Source organism: Centroberyx affinis, unplaced genomic scaffold, assembly GCF_046629955.1.
Source record: "Centroberyx affinis isolate AG114_WGS23_722 - 3 ecotype Tasmania unplaced genomic scaffold, CSIRO-AGI_Caff_v1 ptg004834l_1, whole genome shotgun sequence".
In the NCBI taxonomy this organism is placed as follows: domain Eukaryota; kingdom Metazoa; phylum Chordata; class Actinopteri; order Beryciformes; family Berycidae; genus Centroberyx; species Centroberyx affinis.
The window spans coordinates 25,858-50,222 of NW_027282360.1; the positions used below are offsets into that span (position 1 = coordinate 25,858).

Below are 24,365 nucleotides of genomic sequence, written 5' to 3' on the forward strand. Positions count from 1 at the left end.
CCAGGGTTTATATACTGGGGTCTTTGGTCTTTCGCAGCGCTGTGTGCTATAGGTGTCCCAAATATTGCCTGTTCCGGATGTGCATTAAAATGTGGTATTCTTATTCTTGGAAAATTTTATATACACAAATCAAAGTATATGAAAGCGAAACCTAAGTTTAGTGTGTTTCATAATGAGTTTATTTCTTACATAAAAGCCCTTAAAGTCATGGAAAATAAAAATGCAATTAAACGTTTTAGTATATTAGAAGAACATGATTTACAAAAAAAGCCCTAGCCCTCTAAGTTATTATTTTTTATTTCTGTTATATTTAATATTATGCTGATATCATATATGGTATAATAAATGTGTATATTAGAATAAACTGGAAACTACATAGAATGCATACAAATAGCCAGGGCTATGTACTATAATTACAAGAAGATGACCATGTCATCTGTTCAATACAGTCCAGTCTCACTGTCCAGTGTCACTCTTAGACATTGTTCAAAGTTCAAATGCCTTATTTGATTATTTAGCCTATCTTTGAAGTCTGCCTCAGTCCCACAGGAAAACACTATTACAGTAATGCCAAGACAAAACATTTGTCATGTGTTGGTTCATTAATGATAAAATATTGGACATGGCTTCATACATTTACAGCAAGAGAAGCACTATGTACAAATACAAGAAATTGTTAGAGGAGAAATCATACTGCACATAGTTTTACGAATCTACTTCTCAACTTTGAATCAGGGTAAAGTTATTAATCCAATATTGTAAAAATCAATAAGACATAACAGTTAAACATAGAAAATGAACAGTCTGAAAGAAGTAATTTCTGTGATTTCTACGTGACTTAGTCTAATTTGCGCTTATACTGCTTGCAAACGCTAGGCAGCGTAGTTCCAATGATTGAATGAACTACAAATACCACCCATCGTTACTTTTGTGGTTGCCAGATTTGAGAGTAACGTTGCATTTAAGCCTTATGGCTATAGGCGCCTTTATTGGGGGTTGTACAACGCTTACTTGGCAACACGTTTAGTGCACAACCCACACTATTTGTTATGCTGACGTCACTCAGGTCAGGTAGACGGAGTGAAGATGGCGACCGCCTACGAGAGATACAATTTGTAAGTACATATAATATAGTTGACAGCGTTTATATTTATACTAATACCTTTACAAAGCGAACAAAATGAGGTGGCTTATTACAGCGGTAGAACAGGCGCTGTCTGCCGGTTGTCAGAAGTCGATGTCACATCGACTGAAGTTCGCTGACAGGCTCGGCTGGTAGAGCTGGAACCAGTCAAGTTTCACTCCATGCACATTCATTATGAAAGACGAACATGTCATGACACTGTGGACTTTCTAAGAGCTGTACAGGACGGTCAGATACTGTATGCCATTACATATTTGTCTGTTCAGCACCAAACGCCCTAATGGTGGTTGTGCCTATTATGAAGGGAATAAGTTAGTAAGCTAGCTAGCAGCAGAGTGTGGATTTTGGAATCATCGTTGATGTTGTCACACCAGTCAGACCAGCATGTCATTCCTAGTCCTGGGACAGACTTGTGAAACTGCCTTTGCGTGACACTTTGATAGCTTTTTTACCGAGACTCACATTTCTTTGAAACTAAAGCTGGTTATCCACCCTCATGACCAAGGAAGGTCATTCAGCTGAGTCTGAGCCCAGTAGTGAAATAGTGAATTGCGTTGCCGTTTTTACCTTGTATTTATCCAGGGAAAGTCGACAGACCTCGTTGGTCTTTTCCAGCAACACCCTGCTTCACATTCATACACTTCACCACTTTCACACTGGGAGCTGCCCAGGACAACCACAGGCTTACATTGCCAGCCACTGAGCAGCTCCAGTGGAGCAGCTGGGGGTTCAGTGCCTTGCTCAAGGGCATCTCACTGACAAAAGCCTTTTGGGTTCATGTTATAACGTGCATCATACGAAGAAACCAAGAGTGGGACTACAGGCACAAATTATGTTATGCCAAAGACAAAATTAGAGCTTGGTAAAAGAGCATTCTCTTATCAGCCTTGTCAAAGGTGGAATAAACTACCTGACACCACTAGGGTAATGGCTATGAATAATTTAAAAAAAATATCTTAAGTTAATGTATGTGAGACAATAGAAATATGTAGTTAATGATGATATAGTTCATTGTATAGAAGGTGGGTTCCCTGCTGTATACAGGACATCAATTGTTGTTTTAATGTTTAAATGGTGTTTTTTTTGTGTGTGTGTGTGTGTTGCACAATGTATGGGGCTAATTGTGGGTTTTAAGTGTTTTACTTGTTTGTTTCTGTTCTGTTTGTATCTATTAAAGTGACGGTTTTTATGTTGAGGACTCTCCCACCTGGTCTGGGCATTTAAACCGCCACCTTAACAGTTATGTGTGGATTGCGATATGATGTGGCACAAGCGTGTGTTTGGAGTGGTGTAGCTTATGAAAGCCCAACAATGGAGTGTCTGTGTGGCTATGTCACCACCAGCAGCTGAGTGTTTTTCACTACATTACCATAAGCTACAAACTTATGCCGCAGCTAAAGACGAGGCCGCATTTTTCTGCTGCGGGGATTTTCGGCTCCGCGTGTTCCTTCTCTGCCGGGGCTGTTGTTCTGCTCTTTTGTCCATTTACAAACTCATTTAACGGACTGAATGAAGCTTTTCAACACCAAGTGATTCCACGGAGAACCACTGGTGTAGAGTGATATCCAGCTGATATGGCTGCATTCACCGATTCAGACAAAGCAACAGTGAGGGCATCTATAGATCTCCACTGCTCTGATAAAGTGATGATGTCAGCTGCACTTTGTATAATCACTTATCGCTGTTGCTGCTGCGTTAGACCGGGCATTTATTCTGATCCTGGCAACATGCTCGAGCACCAGCTGGACTACTCTACTTCCATCTTGACAGCAGCTTGTAGGCTTGTTCACACTTTGTTTATCGCTCTCATAGCTTTGAGAGTTTGGCTGTGATCCTTTAGAGTGGCTTTCTTTGAACGTGCCTGGGCCTGCCATGTTGGATGCAGTGCATTTGGAGGCGCTCCAAGTTGAACATGTATACCACTTTAGCCACGCTGTGCATTATGTTAATATGAAAGGCCTTGACACAGGCTCTGTCCAGGTGGAGCTGTTGGACGAGATGATAAAACTGTAGGTGCTTTGCTCTCTCCAGGAGGATGACATGTACTCACATCCTCCAGTTCAGTCTTCCTCTTTTTTTTTAAAGATCTTTAAAAGGCATATTCCATCTTGTGAAGGGCTCATTGCATGAGTGGAATATGGTCTCAATAAAAAATGTCAAATGTAAGTCTCCTTCAAAAATCAAATCTTTAAAAGGCATTTTGGCATTTTTATTTTATAGTCTACAGTGGAGAGAGTAGGGCTGCAACTAACGATTATTTTCATTGTCGATTAATCTGTCGATTATTTTCTCGATTAATCGATTAGTTGTTTGGTCTATAAAATGTCAGAAAATGGTGAAAAATGTGGATCAGTGTTTCCCAAAGCCCAAGATGACGTCCTCAAATGTCTTGTTTTGTCCACAACCCAAAGATATTCAGTTTACTGTCATAGAGGAGGAAAGAAACCAGAAAATATTCACATTTAAGAAGCTGGAATCAGAGAATTTTGACTTATTTTTCTTAAAAATGACTCAAACCGATTAATCGATTATCAAAATAGTTGGCGAATAATTTAATAGTTGACAACTAATCGATTAATCGTTGCAGCTCTAGGAGAGAGACAGGAAAGATTGCTAGTCACATGATGTGCTCTTTGTCCAATTTGTCGCTTACTTTCTCCTGTCCAATTTCCTTTCCAACAACATCATGCCCTTTGTTACTTCAATTTACCTATAGCTAACACTAACTAGATAGCTTGCAAGTTGTCATAGCAACCAGAATGCTGTAACACTCCTTGTGCCCTTTGACCTCTTGCTCTCTGTGACCCTCCCAGTTGAGCTTTGTGTTTGAGCAAGAGGAAAATAGGTAACACTTTACAATAAGGGTCACTAAGTTCAGGGTTAGTTAATGCTTAATAATAATGAATGTACCCTTATTGTGAAGTGTTACCGAAAAATAAAAGCGTACCATCCGGTCATGGCCTTAACTGTAGCACACTGGGATCTTTGTCAAACTGCAGAAGTCCCAGTCTGGCTCCTGCACTAAAAGATCTGGATGGAAGGCACTACCGTCCAGCCAGAACACTAAACGATTACAAACTGTAACTTAACTCCCGGGAGGTTAACCTTTCCCCTCGCTCTCCCTTCCCAGGCATACGACCCCGGAGAAGTTCTTCGTCGAGGCCTGCGATGAGGGAGCCGACGCCGTCCTGGCCATCGACCGGGTCTCCAGTGAAATGACCCTCACCGGTACAACCTCCTTTTTGAACGTTTTCGAGATTGCGCGTCATATCGAGGAAAATAGACACTGCCCAGATGAGCTGATGGCCATGAATTAATTATTTTCCCACAGTTTAATCTCTCCCCGCTGAAATTGATATGGAAAGGCTCCAGTAGTGTGCGGATGGCAGTGACCCGTGTCCTAGCTCTTGCCGCCCGGTGTCTCTACCTCATTTGCTTTTTGCAGATATGTACAGTATATTGATATGTGGCCATATTGATGTTAACAAAAGGCTTCTGAAGGAGGGAAGTATTGACTTCTGCTTCTGCTTAAATGCTTGAAATTAGTATCTTAGACAAATATAAATAGTGAAGTTGTTCCTATGTGTGAATTTCTTTCCAAAGCCTTTGCCTTTACATCAAGGCAAAGGGCGGCTACTGTAAAGAATCTAAAATATAAGATAGTTTTGATTTGTTTAAAAAAATTTTGGTCACTGCATACTTCCATTTGTGTTATTTCATAGTTCTGATGTTTTTACTGTTCCACTACTATAATTGGAGAGTGGTTTGTGTGTTTGTGTGTCCCACCATGGAGGAGAGGACAGGAGAGGACAGGAGACATGGAGAGGAGGAGAGGAGAGGAGAGTGGAGAGGGGGGAGGAGACGAGACAAGGAGAGGAGGAGGAGGGGAGAGGAGAGGAGATGAGGAGAGGGGAGGAGAGGAGACAAGGAGGGGAGAGGAGACAAGGAGAGGAGAGGAGACAAGGAGGGGAGTGGGGAGGAGACGAGACAAGGAGAGGGGATGAGAGGAGACAAGGAGGTGAGAGGGGAGGAGAGGAGAGAAGAGAGGAGACAAGGAGAGGAGGAGAGGAGACTAGGAGAGGAGAGGGGAGGAGAGGAGACAAGGAGAGGGGAGGAGAGGAGACAAGGAGAGGGGAGGAGAGGAGACAAGGAGAGGAGAGGAGACAAGGAGGGGAGAGAGGAAAGGAAAGGAGAGGAGAGGAGGAGGTTATAAATTCTAGTTATTCTAAAATGTGGAAAACAGTAAAAATACAGAAAAAAGTGGCGTCCCCAAACTTTTGACAGGCAGTGTACCTTTACAGCACATAGCACCAAGTTGAGAATCCAACTTAAGCATTCTAATTTTATGAAGCCTCTTGATTTGTTTTGTTTTTTCCCAACCACTGTGGTGTTTCTGCAGTGAAAAAGGATGTTCCTCCCTCAGCGGTCACCAGGCCCATCTGCGGCATCATGGGAACCATCCGCTTGGTAGCAGGTAGGTCCCGAGGCGCGCAGCTGTGATGTCGCCATGTCGGTTCGAGTAAGTAAGTAAAGCGAGTAACCGAACCGTTCCAACCACACAGGGATGTACCTGATTGTCATAACCAAGAAGAGGAACGTGGGCAGCCTGCTCGGCCACGCTGTGTGGAAGGCAGTCGACTTTGATACCATCTCCTATAAGAAGACAGTGCTGCACCTCACAGAGACCCAGGTGACCCACACTTACTCCTGACTTTAAAGCTGCAAATTAGGGCTGAACAATTAATCGAAATTTTATCGAAATCGCAATATGGCCTACTGCAATTTTCAAATCGCAGGAGGTGCAATATTTGTTAAAGGTGAAATGTGTCAAAATAGCATTTTAAATGAAATATTGTGGTGCTGCAGAGATGTCCTGGCCTACACATCATATTCTACAGACTTAAGAAAACATCTTTGTTTGGTACAGATCCCCGCAAAAATCACACCATATAATACATAATACGTTTTTCAATGAAAATGAGAATAATGATGCAAAAATTAGCATTCCCTCTAATATCGCAAATCATATCGCAATTGCAATATCAGCCAAAATAATCACAATTAGATATTTTTCACCATATTTTTTACTTTCACCTTGTTGGTTAATTCTCCATAGCACAATGTAGAACCTATTCAACAATAAATGCGAAAAAATAGACTACATTTTTTATTTTCTCCTATTTGATTTCTGGGTATTGAAGTTCACATTTTTCAAGAAGTTACTCCATTTGAGGCATCAAGGTGCAAAGTTACCGGTAACACTTTACAATAAGGGTCACTAAGTTAAGGGTTAGTTAATGCTTAATAAGCATTAACTAACCCTTAATTAACAGTTAACTAATGTGTAATATACTAATGGTGTTCATGTTAACTAAGGTATTAATTTATACATTATTTAATAGTTTATAAAGATGACTATTAAATAATGTATAAATTAATACCTTAGTTCAATGGTTCTCAAAGTGGGGCCTGGGGACCCCCAGGGGTCCTTGAGGGGGTCCCCAGCAAAAAGGGGAATCATTTATTTTCACTATAATTCCATCCAACACAGTGACAGAATGTATGACTATTTTGGTCATGGGTTTCATACACTTTCTGTAATAAAACATCTAAAAGCAAAAATGGACCCTGGGACAAAATCTTATCAAATGGGGGTCCATGGTCTAATTTGTGTCAGTTTAGGGGTCCTTGACGTGAAAAAGTTTGAGAACCACTGCCTTAGTTAACATGAACACCATTAGTAAATGATTACCAGACACATTAGTTCACTGTTAATTAAGGGTTAGTTAATGCTTATTAACCATTAACTAACCCTTAATTAATGTACCCTTATTGTAAAGTGTTACCAAGTTACCTAGTGCAGCTTTCATTTGAAAAGAATCTCCTCAGCCCATTTCTGCACAATTAATAGAGTTTTGGGCAAAATGATGAGGCTTTTATCTGTTGCTATGCCCTGTTAAAGTCCAGCAGGCAGGCCATATACTGTGCGCTGTCACGTGGGATGGAAATTCGGACGACTCGGAACCTACGACGGAGTTACAGTCGCCCCCGAGTGAGAAAGTAGACCTCATGTTTCAGCGGGATCACTTTTATTCTCCGCCCGCCTGGAATCACGCCGCGCTATCTGATTTCAGCGAAGCAGGCGGTGCATTATTCATCCTCGCTTCTATTCTCGTCGCACTAATTGAAAGAGCAGCCTCGGCTGGAAACTGCGTGTTGATTCTTTGTGAAGGCCACTGCAGAGCTGAAGCAAATTCTCACGCAGTGTGTGAACCGCAGTGGGAAACAGTGGGACTGAGGTGGTTCTAGTGCAGTGATTCTCAACCTTTTTCATATCGAGGACCCCTAATTTAGTCCACATTAGAGCCACAGCCCCCTATTTGATGAGATTTTGTGTCTCGGACCCAAATCTAAGAATATTTTTTATTGTTAGATATGATTTTTGTCCAGAATTCCATGACTATCTGTATTGTAGGTAGAGAGATAACAGAGAAACTATGACCAAAACAGTCTTTCCTTCTACATTCTCTAATTGTGACTTCTTGTAAAAGAAGAAGAAGAAGAAGAAGAAATTTAACACTTCATCAATTTGCTGGGGACCCCCTGGAACCCCCTGAAGGACCCCTGGTGGTCCCCGGACCCCACGTTGAGAACCATTGTTCTAGTATATTGTGAAAAAAGGATTACTGTAGGGATGGGACGATACGCTTATCTCACGATATGATTCGATACGCGATATGGGCTTCACGATTCAATACAACCACAATACGATGTAATAAATAAAAGTTCAGTGAAAACAAAATCTGACTGTGCAGAATTATGTTTATTTATGAGCCACAAATCTTTCTAGCGATGGCATTGGCTCGCTAGGGTGCCATTAGAAACATCAATTTAAAAATGTCATTACAGAGTGCAAATAATACAATACAATATTACTTGAGAGCTTGTGAAAGTGTGATGGGCAAGTCATCTCATTTGTGATTACTCAAGCACAGTAAAATGCAGCTAATATCATGATTCACGATACATATTGTCACATTTTTTTATTGCGATATATCGTCCCATCCCTAATTATTTGCTTGGTAAACAGAAAGCTACACACTCCTTTTTGTGAATTCTTTTTGTGCTGATATTGCCCAATTACTATAGAGCGGTGGTTCTCAACGTGATGTCCGGGGACCACCAGGGGTCCTTGGAGGGGGTTCCAGAAGGTCCCCAGCAAACTGATGAATTGTTAAACTTCAGCATTATTTCATTTACAAGAAGATAAACCAATTAGAGACTGTAGAAGAATGACTGTTTTGATCATAGTTTCTCTGTTATCTCTCTACTTACAATACAGATAGTCATGGAATTCTGGACAAAATCATATTAATATATTCTCAGATTTGGGTCCGAGAGATGAAATCTCATCAAATGGGGGTCCGTGGGCCCTAATGTGGACTAAATTAGGGGTCCTTGATGTGAAAAAGCTTGAGAATCACTGATATAGAGGCTTCATGCGTACAAGGCAAGCTAGTAACTGCAGTCACTGGCAAAAAAAAAAAAAAACAGGAAAGCAAAGTGCTGACATGGGGGAGAGGAAGGGAAGCAGATGCAGATGGAGTCAGGGGAAGGATAGAGGTGCAGAGAGTCAGGTCAGGCTTCACTCTCTGAGCTAACTGGCTTAGCATCCAGATCCTATTAGCCCGCCAGAGACACACACAGCTCAAGCAGCCTGAGGCTTAGCGCGATACAACAGTCAACGCTACAGCCGTGCATGTTTTCCTCCTTAGAAGAGTGATTGGAGATGGGGGGGGGGGGGCAGGGTTATCGCCCAAGCCTAATTACATCGCTGCACAGTTTGACCCACATGCATGTCCACTCTTAGTTACAGAACAGGGTTAATACAATATGACAAACATGTTGGACATGTTGGTTAATTTCCTGGTCTCCTTTTTCTTACACTGCTCATTTATAGCATCACAATTTTCATTAGCTATGTTCAAGGCTGGTTTTACTTGTTAAATTGGCCTTAACCCAATTCCAGGTATAATGAAAATGTCTTCTTATATATACACTGAACAAAAATATAAACGCAACACTTTTGGTTTTGCTCCCATTTTTCATGAGTTGAAATAAAAGATCTAAGACTTTTTTCTATGCACACAAAAGGCTTATTTCTCTCAAATTTTGTTCACAAATGTGTTTAAATCCGTGTCACAATGTGAGCAGCCCAAGGCACACCTGTGCAATAATCATGCTGTTTAATCAGCATCTTGACATGCCACACCTGTCAGGTGGATGGATTATCTTGGCGAAGGAGAAGTGCTCACTAACACGGATGTAAACAAATTTGTGAACGAAATTTGAGAGAAATAAGCCTTTTGTGTGCATAGAAAAAGTCTTCGATCTTTTATTTCAACTCATGACAAATGGGAGCAAAAACAAAAGTGTTGCGTTTATATTTTTGTTCAGTATAATTTGGCTTTCTAAAACCTGCAGATACCCTGTAACAGGGAAAAAAGCTGGTGCCATCTTTAGGCCTGTTTGAACAAATGGATGAGCAAGTGGGACAAACGTGTTGTGGCTTTGATCAGGGTGTGAATTAACTTCGAAGCCTTTGAAATGTCAGCCATGAAACATTCAATTCTGGTGACTTTAGAAGGGGAAGAACTGAAGTCATGTTTCTGGCTGCAGTAACATGATTACGGTTTTATTCATACAGCGCCAAATTCACACAAAGCACAGGAGTGGTATCACATTTAACACGAGATACGGCTTCCATGCTGCCTGTCCTCTAAACATCACATCTCAGCAACTCTGTTATCATAGAACCTCCAGGCTGTGAAGTCAGAACAAACTGGTCCGTAAGGTAATGCTGTGTGTGAGTGCCATTGCTCTTATGGAGTGCCGGACAATTTCACACATCACCGACAACTTAAAAAGTGTCGAGTTACTGTCTAGCACACGCTGTTCCAAACACACATTACAGCTCCTGGACTAAAAACTAAAAAAAAAAACGCTTTTTTCTGTCCTCCTCTAGTCTCAAGAGAATAAGACCTTCCTGTCCATGATCGACAACGTGCTGACTACAGACGGCTTCTACTTCTGCACCGACTTTGACCTGACGCACACCCTGCAGCGGCTGGCCAACACCAGCCCCGATTTCCAGGAGATGAGCCTGCTGGAGAGGGTGAGATAAACCTCGCTTACGCTGCCTTCAGGCTCCCAGTCCAGAAGTCGTAAATATGAGTGGTCACAGTCAAGTGCTTTTGGAGCCTGTTCTGTACATTGTGCCTCCCACACATCTCGCCACACACCTCAGCATCTCTAGTATCATAGCAAATTGTGACTTTCCCCAGCTGTATTTACCACTTTGCTGGGTGGTTAACTCGTAATTTCCGATATTTCCAACAGCACCGGAAGGCTGCATCTGCTCATACTGGAGATGCACGGGTTTTCACTGGTGTTTTATATTCTGTTATAGGGCATGGTTGAAATCAATATCACGATAATCATAAGGATTTTTCTCGATATCAATATATATCACGATATGGTTCATGTATGCAAAATCACGTTAAATAATCAAATTCATGTTCATCTCATTGAACCGAATGGTGATGTTAGGTGTGATGTCAAACAAAACAGAAATATTCAAATAATATTCCTACCATACTTCATTTTATGAGACTTTTTACGTAAAATTTGCTTGTCATCATCAATTCAGACAGCAGGAATGTGTGTCACGATATCAAAATATCTTCATATCATCACGATATGATTCCACTGAAAGACGGTAAACGATAATATTGAATTATCACCCAGCCCTATTCTGTTTATCCCATAAACTTCATTCCTGACCTTTTCTACATGCCTGCTTTGAGGCACATGCACAAACACACAGACACACCCTGTGAACCGACACTGGTGGAGAGAGACTGTCTGTATCGGTTCTATTTACTTTAGCAGTCAGCGAGTGATTTACAGCCCATCCTTGCCTGTCCCTTCTGTGCTGCAGCTCTTGACTTGCTCGGACCTAGTCTGGCTGGTTTGATTGTGATGAAGGTGTGTGTGCATGCATGGTTGTGCAAATTGAGAACTGCTTGTACAGGAGCACCAGCGGCCCGTTGTACCAGTTACACTTCAGTTCACAAAGTAGGCTAGTTTGAACGTGAATTCTCACTATGTCCAAGTTTTTTAATGACTAAAATCTTAATGGATGCACCAACTGAAATAGTCACACAGACACAAGTTACAAAGAAAACTTGCATTGAAAATGTTAACCACTTGATTTCATTACTATTGTCTGTATTAGTTAGAATATGTATGCATATGTAATATGTATACATTGATTTATGTCCATGGTTGTAGTGGGTATGGGAGACAAACAACAAAATGACTATTATGATTTGCAGTAGCAGTAGTAGTAGTATTACTACAATTACAGGCTCATTATGAAGATAATTTACAGGTTAGATTGATATGTTTCTGCTTCACAGATGATTTATTGGTTGATTTGTCACTCATTAGATTATATTTCGTCTTGTGTTTTCAGGCAGATCAGAGGTTCGTGTGGAATGGGAATCTGCTGAGAGAATTGGCAGCACAGCCAGAGGTAACGGATGGAACTGTTGTCTGTCAGGCCCATTGTTTTTTTCATTTTCTTTATTAGTAATACCAGCAGGTTAAAAGTGTTTTTTTTTGTTCAACTTCTGACTTTAACTGACTTCATTAACTGTGTGATCCCTATGTTTCTCCACAGCTTCACAGGTTTGCCCTCCCTGTTGTGCACGGATGTATCCTTTTCATTCAATGTCTGTAGAGCATTGTCTTGTATTGCACATGTAAAACACATACTGTAGCCTTGAGTAGTGGAGGATAGTCTCTTAGAACAAAGCTCCTCAGGAAGACCTGTCCTTGACCCTGCCGGTCCAGTCATTGTCATGAAGCCGTGCCGCATCAACGGGAAGATCTTTGAGTGGATCCTCATATCCAGGAGAAGCTGTTTCCGGGCCGGTGTCAGATACTACGTGAGAGGTAAAGAGCCACTGACCTTCAGCCAGTCAGTAGAGACCAGCAGCCTGTTGCACCAGCTGAAGGTGCCTTTGATTGTAATTTAGGGTGCAAGGTATCAGCTAAACGTTACACTAAAGCTGTGTCTTTGTTTAGTTACACCATGGAGACTGAAGGTACATCTTAACCAGTAGAGCATAAAGGGATCTCTAACCAAAACACTGCCACAGACAGTGATGTTTTCACCTTCTGTGGCCAATAACCTGCAAGCCAAAATCAATTTCTCATGCCCCACTCAACGCTTGTCTAACATTACTATATAATATTACTATTACTGAATGAAAAAGAGGATATATTTTGCTAAATTAAGATTGGCAAATATCAACTAATGGGTACATTATCTAGTACAAAGTATTAAGATTAATTAGTCTCCCATACCCATACAACTAGATCTAACTAATACAGACAACTATAGTGACATGAAGTAGTTTCACCATTCATTTAAACTGTCACTAATAGGGTGGAAAAAATGCTATTTATTTTATTGTTAGCTAGATCCAATTCTAGTTAGTTTCTTGATCAGTTCAGTGATCTAATTTCATGTTGCTGATGTAAACCATGCTGTATTTATTCCTCTGGGTTCAGCAAGTTTTCCTGTCTATCAAATTGATGCGCCATGCTATTGGCTATTTTACAGACGGCTTTATACCTAGTAAGGGATCGGTACAAGTATTAAGTTTTAACTCATGTCTACATTTAACCAATAACAACCGTTTCAAAACGTAAACTTGGACTTAGTGAGAATGTTCAAACTAGCCAACGTTTGAAGTGAAGTTTAACTGGTGCAACAGGCTGCAGTGGCTCGGTGGTGTGGAAGTTAGAGGCGTCACTGGGGAAATGGCTGGAGGAAGTGGTAACAGCATGGCTAATGATGTTTTCTGCTCCATAGGCATCGACTCAGAGGGCCACGCTGCTAACTTTGTGGAGACCGAGCAGATTGTCCTGTATGAAGGAGCAAGGGCTTCATTCGTACAGGCAAGTATGAAGATTTCAATCCTTTTTCCGTTCATTTTGCAGCCGTAGCGAGAACACTCAGATGGCAAGAACTTTAACACTAAAGGCAGTTTGCGCCCAAGTTTGTAGTTGAGAGGTTGAAGCGCTTTGGAAGACGTCTAAGAATTTAAAGGTGCAGAAATAAATGTTCTAACTAAGCTTTTGTTTTCTCTAACAGACACGAGGCTCCATGCCCTTTTTCTGGTCTCAGAGGCCCAACCTCAAATACAAACCTAAACCCGTCATCAGCCAAGCTACCAGCCACGTAAGAGCACGCGTCTTCATTTGTTGCCATGTACTTGTTTTAATAGTGACGAGTGTGAAAATGTGAAGCTAACATTTCGAAAATAATGTATAGATGGATGGCTTCCAGAGGCATTTTGACTCTCAGGTCCTCATCTATGGGAAGCAAAGTATTCTGAACCTGGTAAGCCCCCCTTTTTTTTTCAAGCTCTTTACTTGTATTTGCTTTTAAAAGAATAATGAAAAGACTAAATTGTACACTGTGGTTTTTTTTTCCCTTTCAGGTCAATCAGAAGGGCTCAGAGAAGCCACTCGAACAGGCCTTTGCCAAGATGGTGTCTGGCATGGATAATGGTCTGATCAAGTAAGTGCCACTCACTAGCAGTTCCCCATTTTTATGTACACTGGCTGTTTAAACAGTCAGTCATGGTGTTATGTCATGTTTATAACTGTAAATGCCTCGCTTGTTCCTCATCCATGAGTGTCCTGACAATCCATTTTTGGTAGCATGTTACTGTCTGAGCTGCCTGCTGCCTGTTTGTTTTGCTTGGGGTTGGATCCATGCGCAAAAACTTTATTTCTGTTAATGTAGGTGTAAAGGGGGCCAATGTAGCTCTAATCAGAGTACAAGAAATCCCTCTCAACTATTTCCTTTATGCAGAAATTGAAAATTATGTTGCAATATAGTATATGGAGGTGCAGTATGCTTGGGAAGTTTGGATCAGTCCTTAGTGTAAACAGACTCATGGTGTATTCCTAATCTGACTATAGGACTTTGACCTTTATACTGTCTCTAATGTCTCTAGCTACAAAGCCTTCGACTTCCACAAAGAGTGCAGCCGGATGAGATGGGATCGTCTCCAGATCTTAGTCGACGCTGTAGCCGAGGCACAAGATGACTACAGGTAACCCATCCAGCCACTGGTGGTTTATGCTGCCTGTTCTATGCTAGTATCTAGTTCTGTGTCATGAAGGAGAAGGCAGCAATGCTCTCTGTCTGTCCGTAGCTACTTCATAGTGAACACAGAGGGGAAGGTGTTGGCCCAGCAGAAAGGCGTCTTCCGCAGTAACTGCATGGACTGCCTGGACAGGACCAACGTCATCCAGAGCCTGCTGGCCCGACGCTCCCTACAGTCCCAGCTGCAGGTAAATGCACTGAGAGAGAGAGGAGCTGCAGGCTGGACATGCTGAACTGATTAGATTTTGGTGGTCAAAGGTCAAAGGTCACTGTGACCTCACGTCCGTCCCATTCTCATGAACGCGATATCTCAGGAACGCCTTGAGGGAATTTCTTCAAATTTGGCACAAACGTCCACTTGGACTCAAGGATGAACTGATTAGAATTTGGTGGTCAAAGGTCAAAGGTCAAAGGTCACTGTGACCTCACAAAAGACGTTTTTGGCCATAACTCAAGAATTCATACGCTAATTATGACGAAATTTAGATAAATGTATAATAGGATAAAATTATGAAGTGATGACATTTTATATCCAAAAGTTCAAAGGTCAACTTCACTGTGACATCATACTGTTTTGCTTACCACTGTAGCTGAGAAAACGATCTTGGGTCATTCTACAAAAACGGTGGAAGTGCTGTCACTTACTTTTGCAGACACCAAAATCCTTTAAGTTGACCTAATAGTCACATTAATTATATATGTTCAATAAATAAAGGCTGTCCTTGCAATGATAAAACAAAGTTTATTTGGCGGAGGCATTCTAGTTAATATTAAAGATTTGTCTGGATTTCTGGAATATCTTGGAGAGGAATTTAGAGAGGTGTATTTCAGGGAAGGCAGAGAATTTGATTAATTCTCTAGGGTCAGGGAATATCAGGTAATTTTACAAATGGGTCACTTACAGGAATATAGCAGTATAATAATATACTTGTTTCACACATTCATTGCATTAGATGGTGGCTTTCATCCCAAATGTAGTGGCAACCAGACCAGGAAGGCAGAAAATTTTTGCGTTGTGGAAGCGCTCCGACTTTATTATGGAAAGCGATGAAAAAGCCATGGAGTTTTTACATCAGGGCCACAGCGGGAACCCCTGAATCTTCTTCACTTCCTCATGTTTTCTGAATGTGTATCCACAGAGGATGGGGGTTCTGAACGTGGGCCAGCGGATCGACGAACAGGCCGACTTTGAGAAAATCTACAAGAACGGTAATTGCCTCTGTATGACCGATCCTTAGCATGAGCTGTGTGATTAGTAGCTGAACCGATGTCGAATCAACTGTAGCGACTGACCCCGCCCCACACTGTTTTCTGTGTGTGCTCTCTAACTAGCATGGGCTGACAATGCTAATGCATGCGCAGTACAGTACGCAGGAACCGGAGCCTTGAAAACAGACTTCACAAGGTACAGTAAATGCATCACACACCACACACACACTAAGACAAGCAGTCTAGCAGCCTTCTCAATGGTGGATTGTCAGGGTGCTGTTTATTGGAAGTTGATTTCCGTTTGATTTGGCTCCCTCAGGACGGGGAAGAGGACCCAGTGGGGGCTGGTGATGGACGGCTGGAACTCCATGATCCGCTACTACAAGAACAACTTCTCCGACGGCTTCAGACAAGTATGATCTGTTTTCACCAACAAGGAAGGCACTAGATGCCATATTTCCCAACTGTCTTGGAAGTATCTATTGAAGAACAATCTCTGCTTCCACGAGTGTTTTTCCGAAAGCATGTCGTAAACCCACGTAGTTTGTGAAATCTCTCGTGGATTCAACGCATCCTCGGACTTGTCGTGAGTTTCGAAGTGTCTCTTCATGGGTGATCTGCAGCAGTTCTCAGTAGGGCTGGGCAATATATCAATATTATATCGATATCGTGATATGAGACTAGATACCGTCTTAGATTTTGGATATCGTAATATGGTGATATGGCATAAGTGTGTTTTCCTGGTTTTAAAGGCTGCATTACAGTAAAGTGATGTCATTTTCTGAACTTACCAGACTGTTCTAGCTGTTCTATTATTTGCCTTTACCCACTTAGTCATTATATCCACATTACTGATGATTATTTATCAAAAATCTCATTGTGTAAATATTTTGTGAAAGCACCAATAGTCATCCCTACAATATTGTCACAACATCGATATCGAGGTATTTGGTCAAAAATATCATGATATTTGATTTTGTCCATATCGCCCAGCCCTAGTTCACAGAGTGGCCATGGCTGAATGAGCATTCCATACGAGAGCTATGACAAAACGCAATAAGCATTTCCTTTTCACCTCAACATGATGTTAATTAGAAACAAATAACAAGGTTATTTATATCTAGCACGGTATGTTTTTATTCTTGAAACACATAATCACCAAATCTGTTCAACTGTGGCCTAACTGTGGCAATAATTAAAGACTGACAGACTAAAAGAGGGGCAATATAATTTACTCAAATGTAGTTTGTAGTTTTCAATGAGAAGGAAGATTACAAAATAAATACTTGGGTAAGAAAGGTTGGCCACTAGACAATTACATAAGCTGGTTCAAAATGGTTATTATGATCTTTAATTGGCCCACTGAGTCCTCTCTGTTGCATAGTGGCTACACCACTGCACCCAAGACAACATTTAAACCCATTTTTAGACAGACTGTTATGTGGCCCGTCTTGGAAAACAAGTACTCTACTCCTGTATTGAATTCCATAAGCATATATTCAAAGTCAGTACAGGCTGGTACAGTGATTTGACAGATAGATAAGTGTGCTATTGAAGGAAATCTCCATCAAGACACGCTTTCAGAAACACTCAAATTTCCACGACACGTCTTCAAAAAAGCCTTGAAGCAGGTTGTGAAATGTCAGGATTGCTCGGTAATATTACAACTAGATGTTTTTTATCGAAAACTATAGATTCTAAGTTTACGGAAGTTTCAATCATCCACAGTTTATTCTGAATATGGAGATAATTAAAGGCAGCAGCAATGCATATGGTACCCTTATGTCTGCAGGGATGATCATTCATAAGATTTTAGTATGACTGATTGATAAATGAGGCCCAATAAGAAAGTGCTAATGCGGTTTTGTTTGATTTTTAGGATTCCATCGACCTGTTTCTGGGTAACTTTGCTCTCGATGAAACAGACGGACCGACTCCTCTTTGCGTTCAGAAGGACTGGAAGTTCCTCACGGTCAGTTCTCAGTATATTTTTTTTCTGTCAGCAGCAGCAGCACTCCAGACTGTAAATGGACTGTCAGTCTAATGGTTTGAATCCTCTTCCTCATGCAGCTGCCCGTCATTATGCTGGTGGCGTTTTCCATGTGCGTCATCTGTCTTCTCATGGCTGGTAAGTTCCCATTTTCTCTGCAAATGAATCTCCACTCGCTATCTATGACTGACTTGTATTGAGGGCTGCAGTCATATATTAGATATTGTGATCATGATTATTCATAACCATTAAGTTATGGATAAAGTCTCAGTTTCAGTTTCTTTATCCTTAACATAAATATTTTCACACATTTTTTCAGTGCAGTATTTCTCAAAGTAGCAGCAGCTAGAAAGTCTTGTTTTCACTCTTACTGTCTTACTCTTATTGTGGTCTTTATTTACAAAATTCAGATAATACATAATTATCTGAACCAACTACATGAACCAAATACAAAAATGCAACAAAGTACACTTTTCCACTGTGGTTCAACTTCAAAACAAAATATAAAGATTATAACACTTTACAATAAGGGTACATTAATTAAGGGTTAGTTAATGCTTAATAAGCATTAACTAACCCTTAATTAACAGTTAACTAATGTGTAATTTACTAATGGTGTTCATGTTAACTAAGGTATTAATTTATACTTTAATAGTCATCTTTATAAACTATTAAATCATGTAAAAATGAATACCTTAGTTAACATGAACACCATTAGTAAATTACACATTAGTTAACTGTTAATTAAGGGTTAGTTAATGCTTATTAAGCATTAACTAACCCTTATTAAGCATTAACTAACACTTAACTTAGTGACCCTTATTATAAAGTGTTACTAAGATTATTCTAAAATGGAAATTGGGAACGGAAGAGTTCCATTGGGGAAACGTGTAACACTTTGCATTTATTTATTCATGCTGAGTAATGCTTGTTGTGACTTACTCACTTTAGTTAATGCCAGGATATGTTTAAGTAATACATGAAGAGTTAGGGTTTAAATTTAGACAATACATTAGCATTAACAAACATGTATAACAACATTACTTAATGCAGCTGTTTATTGTGCATTTAATATGAACTCATCTTTGTTAATGTCACTGTTCAGGCTTAATTCATATTAGTAAATACAGTTAACATTATTAATGTAGTTCATGTGCATTTAACATTAACTAATCTTTGTTAATGTTATTCATGTTTAATTCATGTTAGTAAACACATTAGTTCACATTATTAATAAACATGTATAACAACATTCATGCAGTTCATGTACATTTAACATGAACTAATCTTTGTTAATGATGTTATTCATGTTTAGTTCATGTTAGTAAACACATTAGTTAACATTACTAATAAACATGTATAACAACATTAATGCAGTTGCTCATGTGCATTTAACATGAACTCATTTTCTTTTAATGTTGTTATTCATGTTTAATTCATGTTAGTAAATGCATTAGTTAACATTAGTTCATGAACACTTGACGTAAAGTGTTACCACAAATGTTTCTAAATGAATCAAGAACTGGGTGTAGCTCTACTGGTAACAGCTGCTGATGCCCCCCCTCCCCCTTCCCTCCCTCCCTCCCTCCCCCAGGCGACACATGGACTGAAACCCTGGCGTACATGATGTTCTGGGGGGCCGCCGGCGCCATCACCGCCGCCATCATCCTGTTCAACGGCCGAGACTTTGTGGACGCCCCGAAGCTGGTCCAGAAGGAGAAGATGGACTGAAGGTGACGTGCGACATCCGTGTGTGTGTGTGTGTATGTGAGAAGCAGCTGGGCCCAGCTGGGCTCATATACCTCGTCATCTTCCTCCTCCTCCTCTTCCCTCCTGCCGTTCTTTTTTCTTTCCCTCCAGGCCCGGACTTTCTTCCGATCTGCTTTCTCCGCTCGGAAGCTCCGTTCGATTTTTCTTATCCAAAACAGATTCTCTCCTACATCATCTGAGAACCACCTCCTCCTCCTCCTCCTCCTCCTCCTCCTCCTCCTCCTCCTCCTCCTCCTCCTCCTCCTCCTCCTCCTCCTCCTCCTCCTTCTTCTTCTTCTTCTTCTTCCTCCTCTGTACTGGACGCACTCCTCTTTCCCCACGGTTTACATTTGGTTTCCCACATTCCTCAGCCCCTAGGTTCGGTTTTGTTTGTGTTAGTTTATTACGCAGAGGGTCTGCGATAGCACTTAATGAATTGTTTTGGCATTCTTCCGTTTATATAATATTGTAATTTCCGTAAGATCCAACTGTCACGCACCTTCCACATTACTGCTCATTTTCTTGGAGTATTCGTTTACTGTTAGACCTCAAAATCGGAAACATCTTTTAAGGAGTGGTTTTCTACGGTTCTGTGTTACACATCTGTTTTTTTTTTTCATTTTATCCATTCCAAAACTGTGGTGATTTAGTAACGGTAAATGACCCTAGATAGTCCCATTCAAAGGGGTGGCACTTTGACTTGCACATATTGAAATTTGTTGTACGTAAACAATTAGGATAGCAGTCTAGACAGTATGTACACGGTGAGTTGTCATTTTGAATGTAACAAGCCTTACAAACCTGCTAATCAAATATACATATTAGCCTAATCTATATACCTGGGTGGGGCAGGAGCAAAGAATATGTCTTCCTATTAACCTAATTGTGGAAAGTATTTATCATGATTCTATTTTAGTAAGGGCTTATTGCTTTTCTTACCGTCTTCTTTTTGCACTTTGGAGAACCACGAAATGAGCTGCATGCGTACCATGGACCAGTCGATGTCCGCACTGTCTACTAGGGATGGGACGATATATCGGAATTCAATGTATCGCGATACAAATGTGACGATACGTATCGCGGGGCAGAAAAATAAATCGCGATATTAGCTATATTTTATTCTGCTGTAGTAATCGCAAATGTACGGAGTCCCTCTGGGGTCATATGGTAGAAAAAAAAACTTGATGTGTAAATCCGTGCGAACGGATTTGTAAACCGTTTCTCAATCCGTTCGCACAGTTTACAAATCCTCCATAAAAGCTGTGAAACTCCAAAAACACAAAGCTAAATCAGTTTAACTAATTTCACTATCGTTAAATCTGCCGTTAAATCTAGATAACATTGAACTTACTTGGTGGATGTGGTCACCGCGGTCCATGCAAGGCAGGTCCATTCACTGAAGAACAGAAGAGTGCATGTAACCGTGTGCACGCATTTGTAAACTGTGCGAACGGATTTACAAATCTGTGGGAACGCACAATTTACAAATCCGTTTGCACAGATTGTGAATCCGAGGGCACGGTTTACAAATCTGTGCGCACAGTTTACAAATCCCTTCGCACAGTTTACAAATTTTTTTTTTCACGTTTTTTTTTTCTACCATGTGACCCCAGAGGGGCTCCATACAAATGAGACGGGCTTGACCATCACAATTTCACAAGCTCCCCATTGAAATTATATTATTTGCACTTTGTAATGACATTTTTAAATCGTTGTTTACATTCTAGCGAGCCAATGCTATTGCTAGCAAGATTTGTGGCTCAGAAATAAACAGAATTCTGAACTTTTATCGCGTATGGAATCGTAGCGTGAGATAAGCCTATCGTCCCATCCCTACTGTCCACCACACACCTGTCCGCCGATGTCATCATGTCCGCTCGGTTTCCCCATTTCCTCCCAGGAGGCTGGGGATCGCCTCGCTCCCGTCTAGAAGAGAATCCAAAACCCACTCTCGGATCACTGCCTTATGAGCTTTGCCCCTTCAGCGGAGAGGGCACGGACGTTTTCAAATCTTTAATATCCTCATCATAAACGCGTTTAGGGTTTAAAATCTTGCACTGAGGTTGATTTGAGATTTACCACTTTAGAGGAATCTGTCGCTCTGCCTTTTTTTCGTTTTTTTTTTTCTCCGTGTTTGATTTCACATTCCGTGGCATTCCGGCTCTTCGTTTCCAACGGTGTGTTTTTTTTAGATTATTATCCGAATCATACCAACATGTAATACAGATCGAATGAAGTTTAAACTGTTGTGTTCATTTAGTAAAACATCTAATGTACTTAGCTTTTCAAAAGAGGTGATGGAATCTTTGATGAACAACTATTGTGCAGCCATGAACTCTGTGACTTTGGCTTGTACAGTGTGTACTTGGGTGACATCTGTATCATGAACATATCCTTGTAATGCCTGTACGTTTTCAAATGAAGTTTGTATTTACAGATTTAATATAATTCGTAGGTGGAAGTGATGGGTTTTATCCGGAACACATTGAATGATTGCAACAAGTCAGCGGCACCTTATTAGATTTATTTTTGGTCGAGGAAGGAAGCAGAGAGATGATACAGCTATCGGATCAAATACTTTCTTTCCATCTTCCATATATGAGGTTGCAGGTTTAACGGCTTGGGGCCAGAGCTGTAATTCACAAACTGTACTAACGTAGCCTGAAGGTTGCAGACTGACTCATTATATCGACACTACAGTTTTTGCATTTGTTTTGGTTCTCATCATGAACCAATAAAGGAGCCGATGACATGTTACGATGACATAAGAAACCGCCAAAATAAGTTGTACTTGTATTGTAAGATGTGTGAGGTTGTAGCACGACGTGCAAACTGTACTGTACTGTACTTTTCACAACACACTACACACATTCCGAACTAGGGCTGAACGATTTTGAAAAAATATCTAATCGCGATTATTTTGACTGATATTGCAATTGCGATATGATTCGCGATATTAGAGGGAATGATAATTTTTACCTCATTATTCTCATTTTCATTGAAAAACGTATTAAAATGATTATGTTGTGATTTTTGCGGGGACCTGTACCAAACAAAGATGTTTTCTTAAATCTGTAGAATATGATGTGTAGGCCAGGACATCTCTGCAGCACCACAATATTTCATTTAAAATGCTATTTTGACACATTTCACCTTTAACAAATATTGCGGCTCCTATGATTTGAAAATTGCAGTAGGCCATATTGCGATTTTGATAAAATTTCGATTAATTGTTCAGCCCTATTCCAAACGCAAAAACCTAGTGGGGAATACTGGCAAAATTGCTGCAAATGTTTTTAACGGTTAACAAAAAGAACAATTGATGATAGCTCATAATGTGAAATGAATACATTTGCAACATGTGTTTTGCACACGTGCAAATAGCTGTTTACAACTGCAAAATACATCACAAGTTTGCAAATTGTATCGCACACGCATTTTGCTTTTCAAGTTTTCCAAGTACACTTTTGTCTTCCAAGTTTGCACGTCACGTTACAACCTCACGCATCTTACAAGTACAACTTATTTTTGTGTTTGTTTTTTTATGGCTGTATGTTACTGAGTAGTATAACGGATTAGGAAACATTGTGATTTTATATAACTATAAAATGACACTCGACAAGTCTTAATGAAGGTATTGGAGAATATGTTTAGTTTTGCTGTGGAACGTGTAAATGAATTTGTGTTTCTCTACAACACAATCTTCAACGCTCTCCTTCCAGGAAATGATTTCATCCAGTGGTTTCTTTGATTGTCAATAAACTCCAGTGAATACACACAGATTACTGTTATTGCTCCATTTTTCTTTCTACTCAGGCCAAGGTAACTCAATAACGGACTCGAATGAAGAATTTCTGCTCTTGGAAATCAAAAGGAAAATGGAAAAAAAAAAAAACAGTGCACAGATCCTTTCAGATCTAAATAAATAAATTGTAGTCCAATTGGGTTTTTTTTCTCCTGTGTTACCAACAGGTGAATTATTATTCACCACAATAGGTTCTACCGAGGAGCAATGCCAATAAAGATTCTGTTCTATTCTGTTATGATATAATATATACTGTATAATATAATATATTTAAGTGTAACAACTTCATTACCATTAAGCTTACATGGCTATGATTTTAGAGTTGTGCTCTTTGTATCTGAGCACAGCAAAGAGGTTTGCATATTGAAAACTTGCCCAAAACAATCAGATTTTGTATGTATTACTAGATTTATTTATTCATATATTTCTAGTTAAGACTTAGTTTCTCATAATTATGAGATACTAAGTCTAAGTCATAATTTTGAGAAAGTTTCTCATCAATATGGCGTACTGTCTCATACTATCTCATATTTGACTTAGTATCTCAATTATGAGATACTGAGTCATATTTATCAGATACTATCTCATCAATATGACTTAACTGTCTCATAATTATGACACAAAGTCATAATATTGATTAAAAAAAAATCTCACTTGATGACAATAAAAATGTATATGGTGGTATTTTTTAACAGGTGGTGGGAAATGGGCTTCCACAATAGTCATTTCACCTTTTTATTGATTATGCCTGTGGTTATTTCTAACGATGGTCTTACTCCCCTCAACAGCATTGAAGCAACTGCTGTTACTGAATGGAAGGAATGTTCTCTGGCTGTTTTCTAATGCAGCTATAGTAAATCATTGATCCATCTCGAAAAATATAGTTTATATTTCTTCACGACATCAGAACATCACTATGGTATTCCTACATGATGCCCTATAAAGTTAGCCCAGTACCCCGTCAATGCAATGTGTCTTTTAATGCAGCATATTATCAGTCATTTTATGAAGTTAATGATTCTGGTAATTATGTATGATTGGCTAATCAGTCAAAAAGACTTGCATCATTTCAAGTGAGTCATACTAATGATATCACTGTATATCATGGATTTAAAATGATTAGGATGGAAAACTCAAAATAACCATTCAAATGCAGCAAAAAATGTGGTCACTGAATATGAAAACATCATGAAATAACTTTATGCAAAGAGAGGACAGA

At 40.1% G+C, this 24,365-nt stretch overlaps 1 protein-coding gene across 1 annotated transcript; it reads left to right on the top strand.

Moving 5' to 3' along the window:
• Nucleotides 1-1,065: 1,065 nt before the first annotated feature.
• sacm1la (SAC1 like phosphatidylinositide phosphatase a) lies at nt 1,066-23,115 on the top strand. Its single transcript, XM_071545263.1, has 20 exons — nt 1,066-1,115; nt 4,275-4,372; nt 5,544-5,618; nt 5,707-5,834; nt 10,170-10,319; nt 11,682-11,741; nt 11,889-11,922; nt 12,062-12,163; nt 13,089-13,174; nt 13,371-13,457; nt 13,551-13,619; nt 13,720-13,799; nt 14,242-14,340; nt 14,443-14,581; nt 15,533-15,602; nt 15,726-15,798; nt 15,922-16,015; nt 17,482-17,574; nt 17,673-17,730; nt 19,187-23,115. Exons 1-20 carry the CDS (start codon nt 1,087-1,089, stop codon nt 19,321-19,323), a joined length of 1,761 nt encoding a protein of 586 aa, XP_071401364.1. The 5' UTR covers nt 1,066-1,086; the 3' UTR covers nt 19,324-23,115.
• Nucleotides 23,116-24,365: the final 1,250 nt, after the last annotated feature.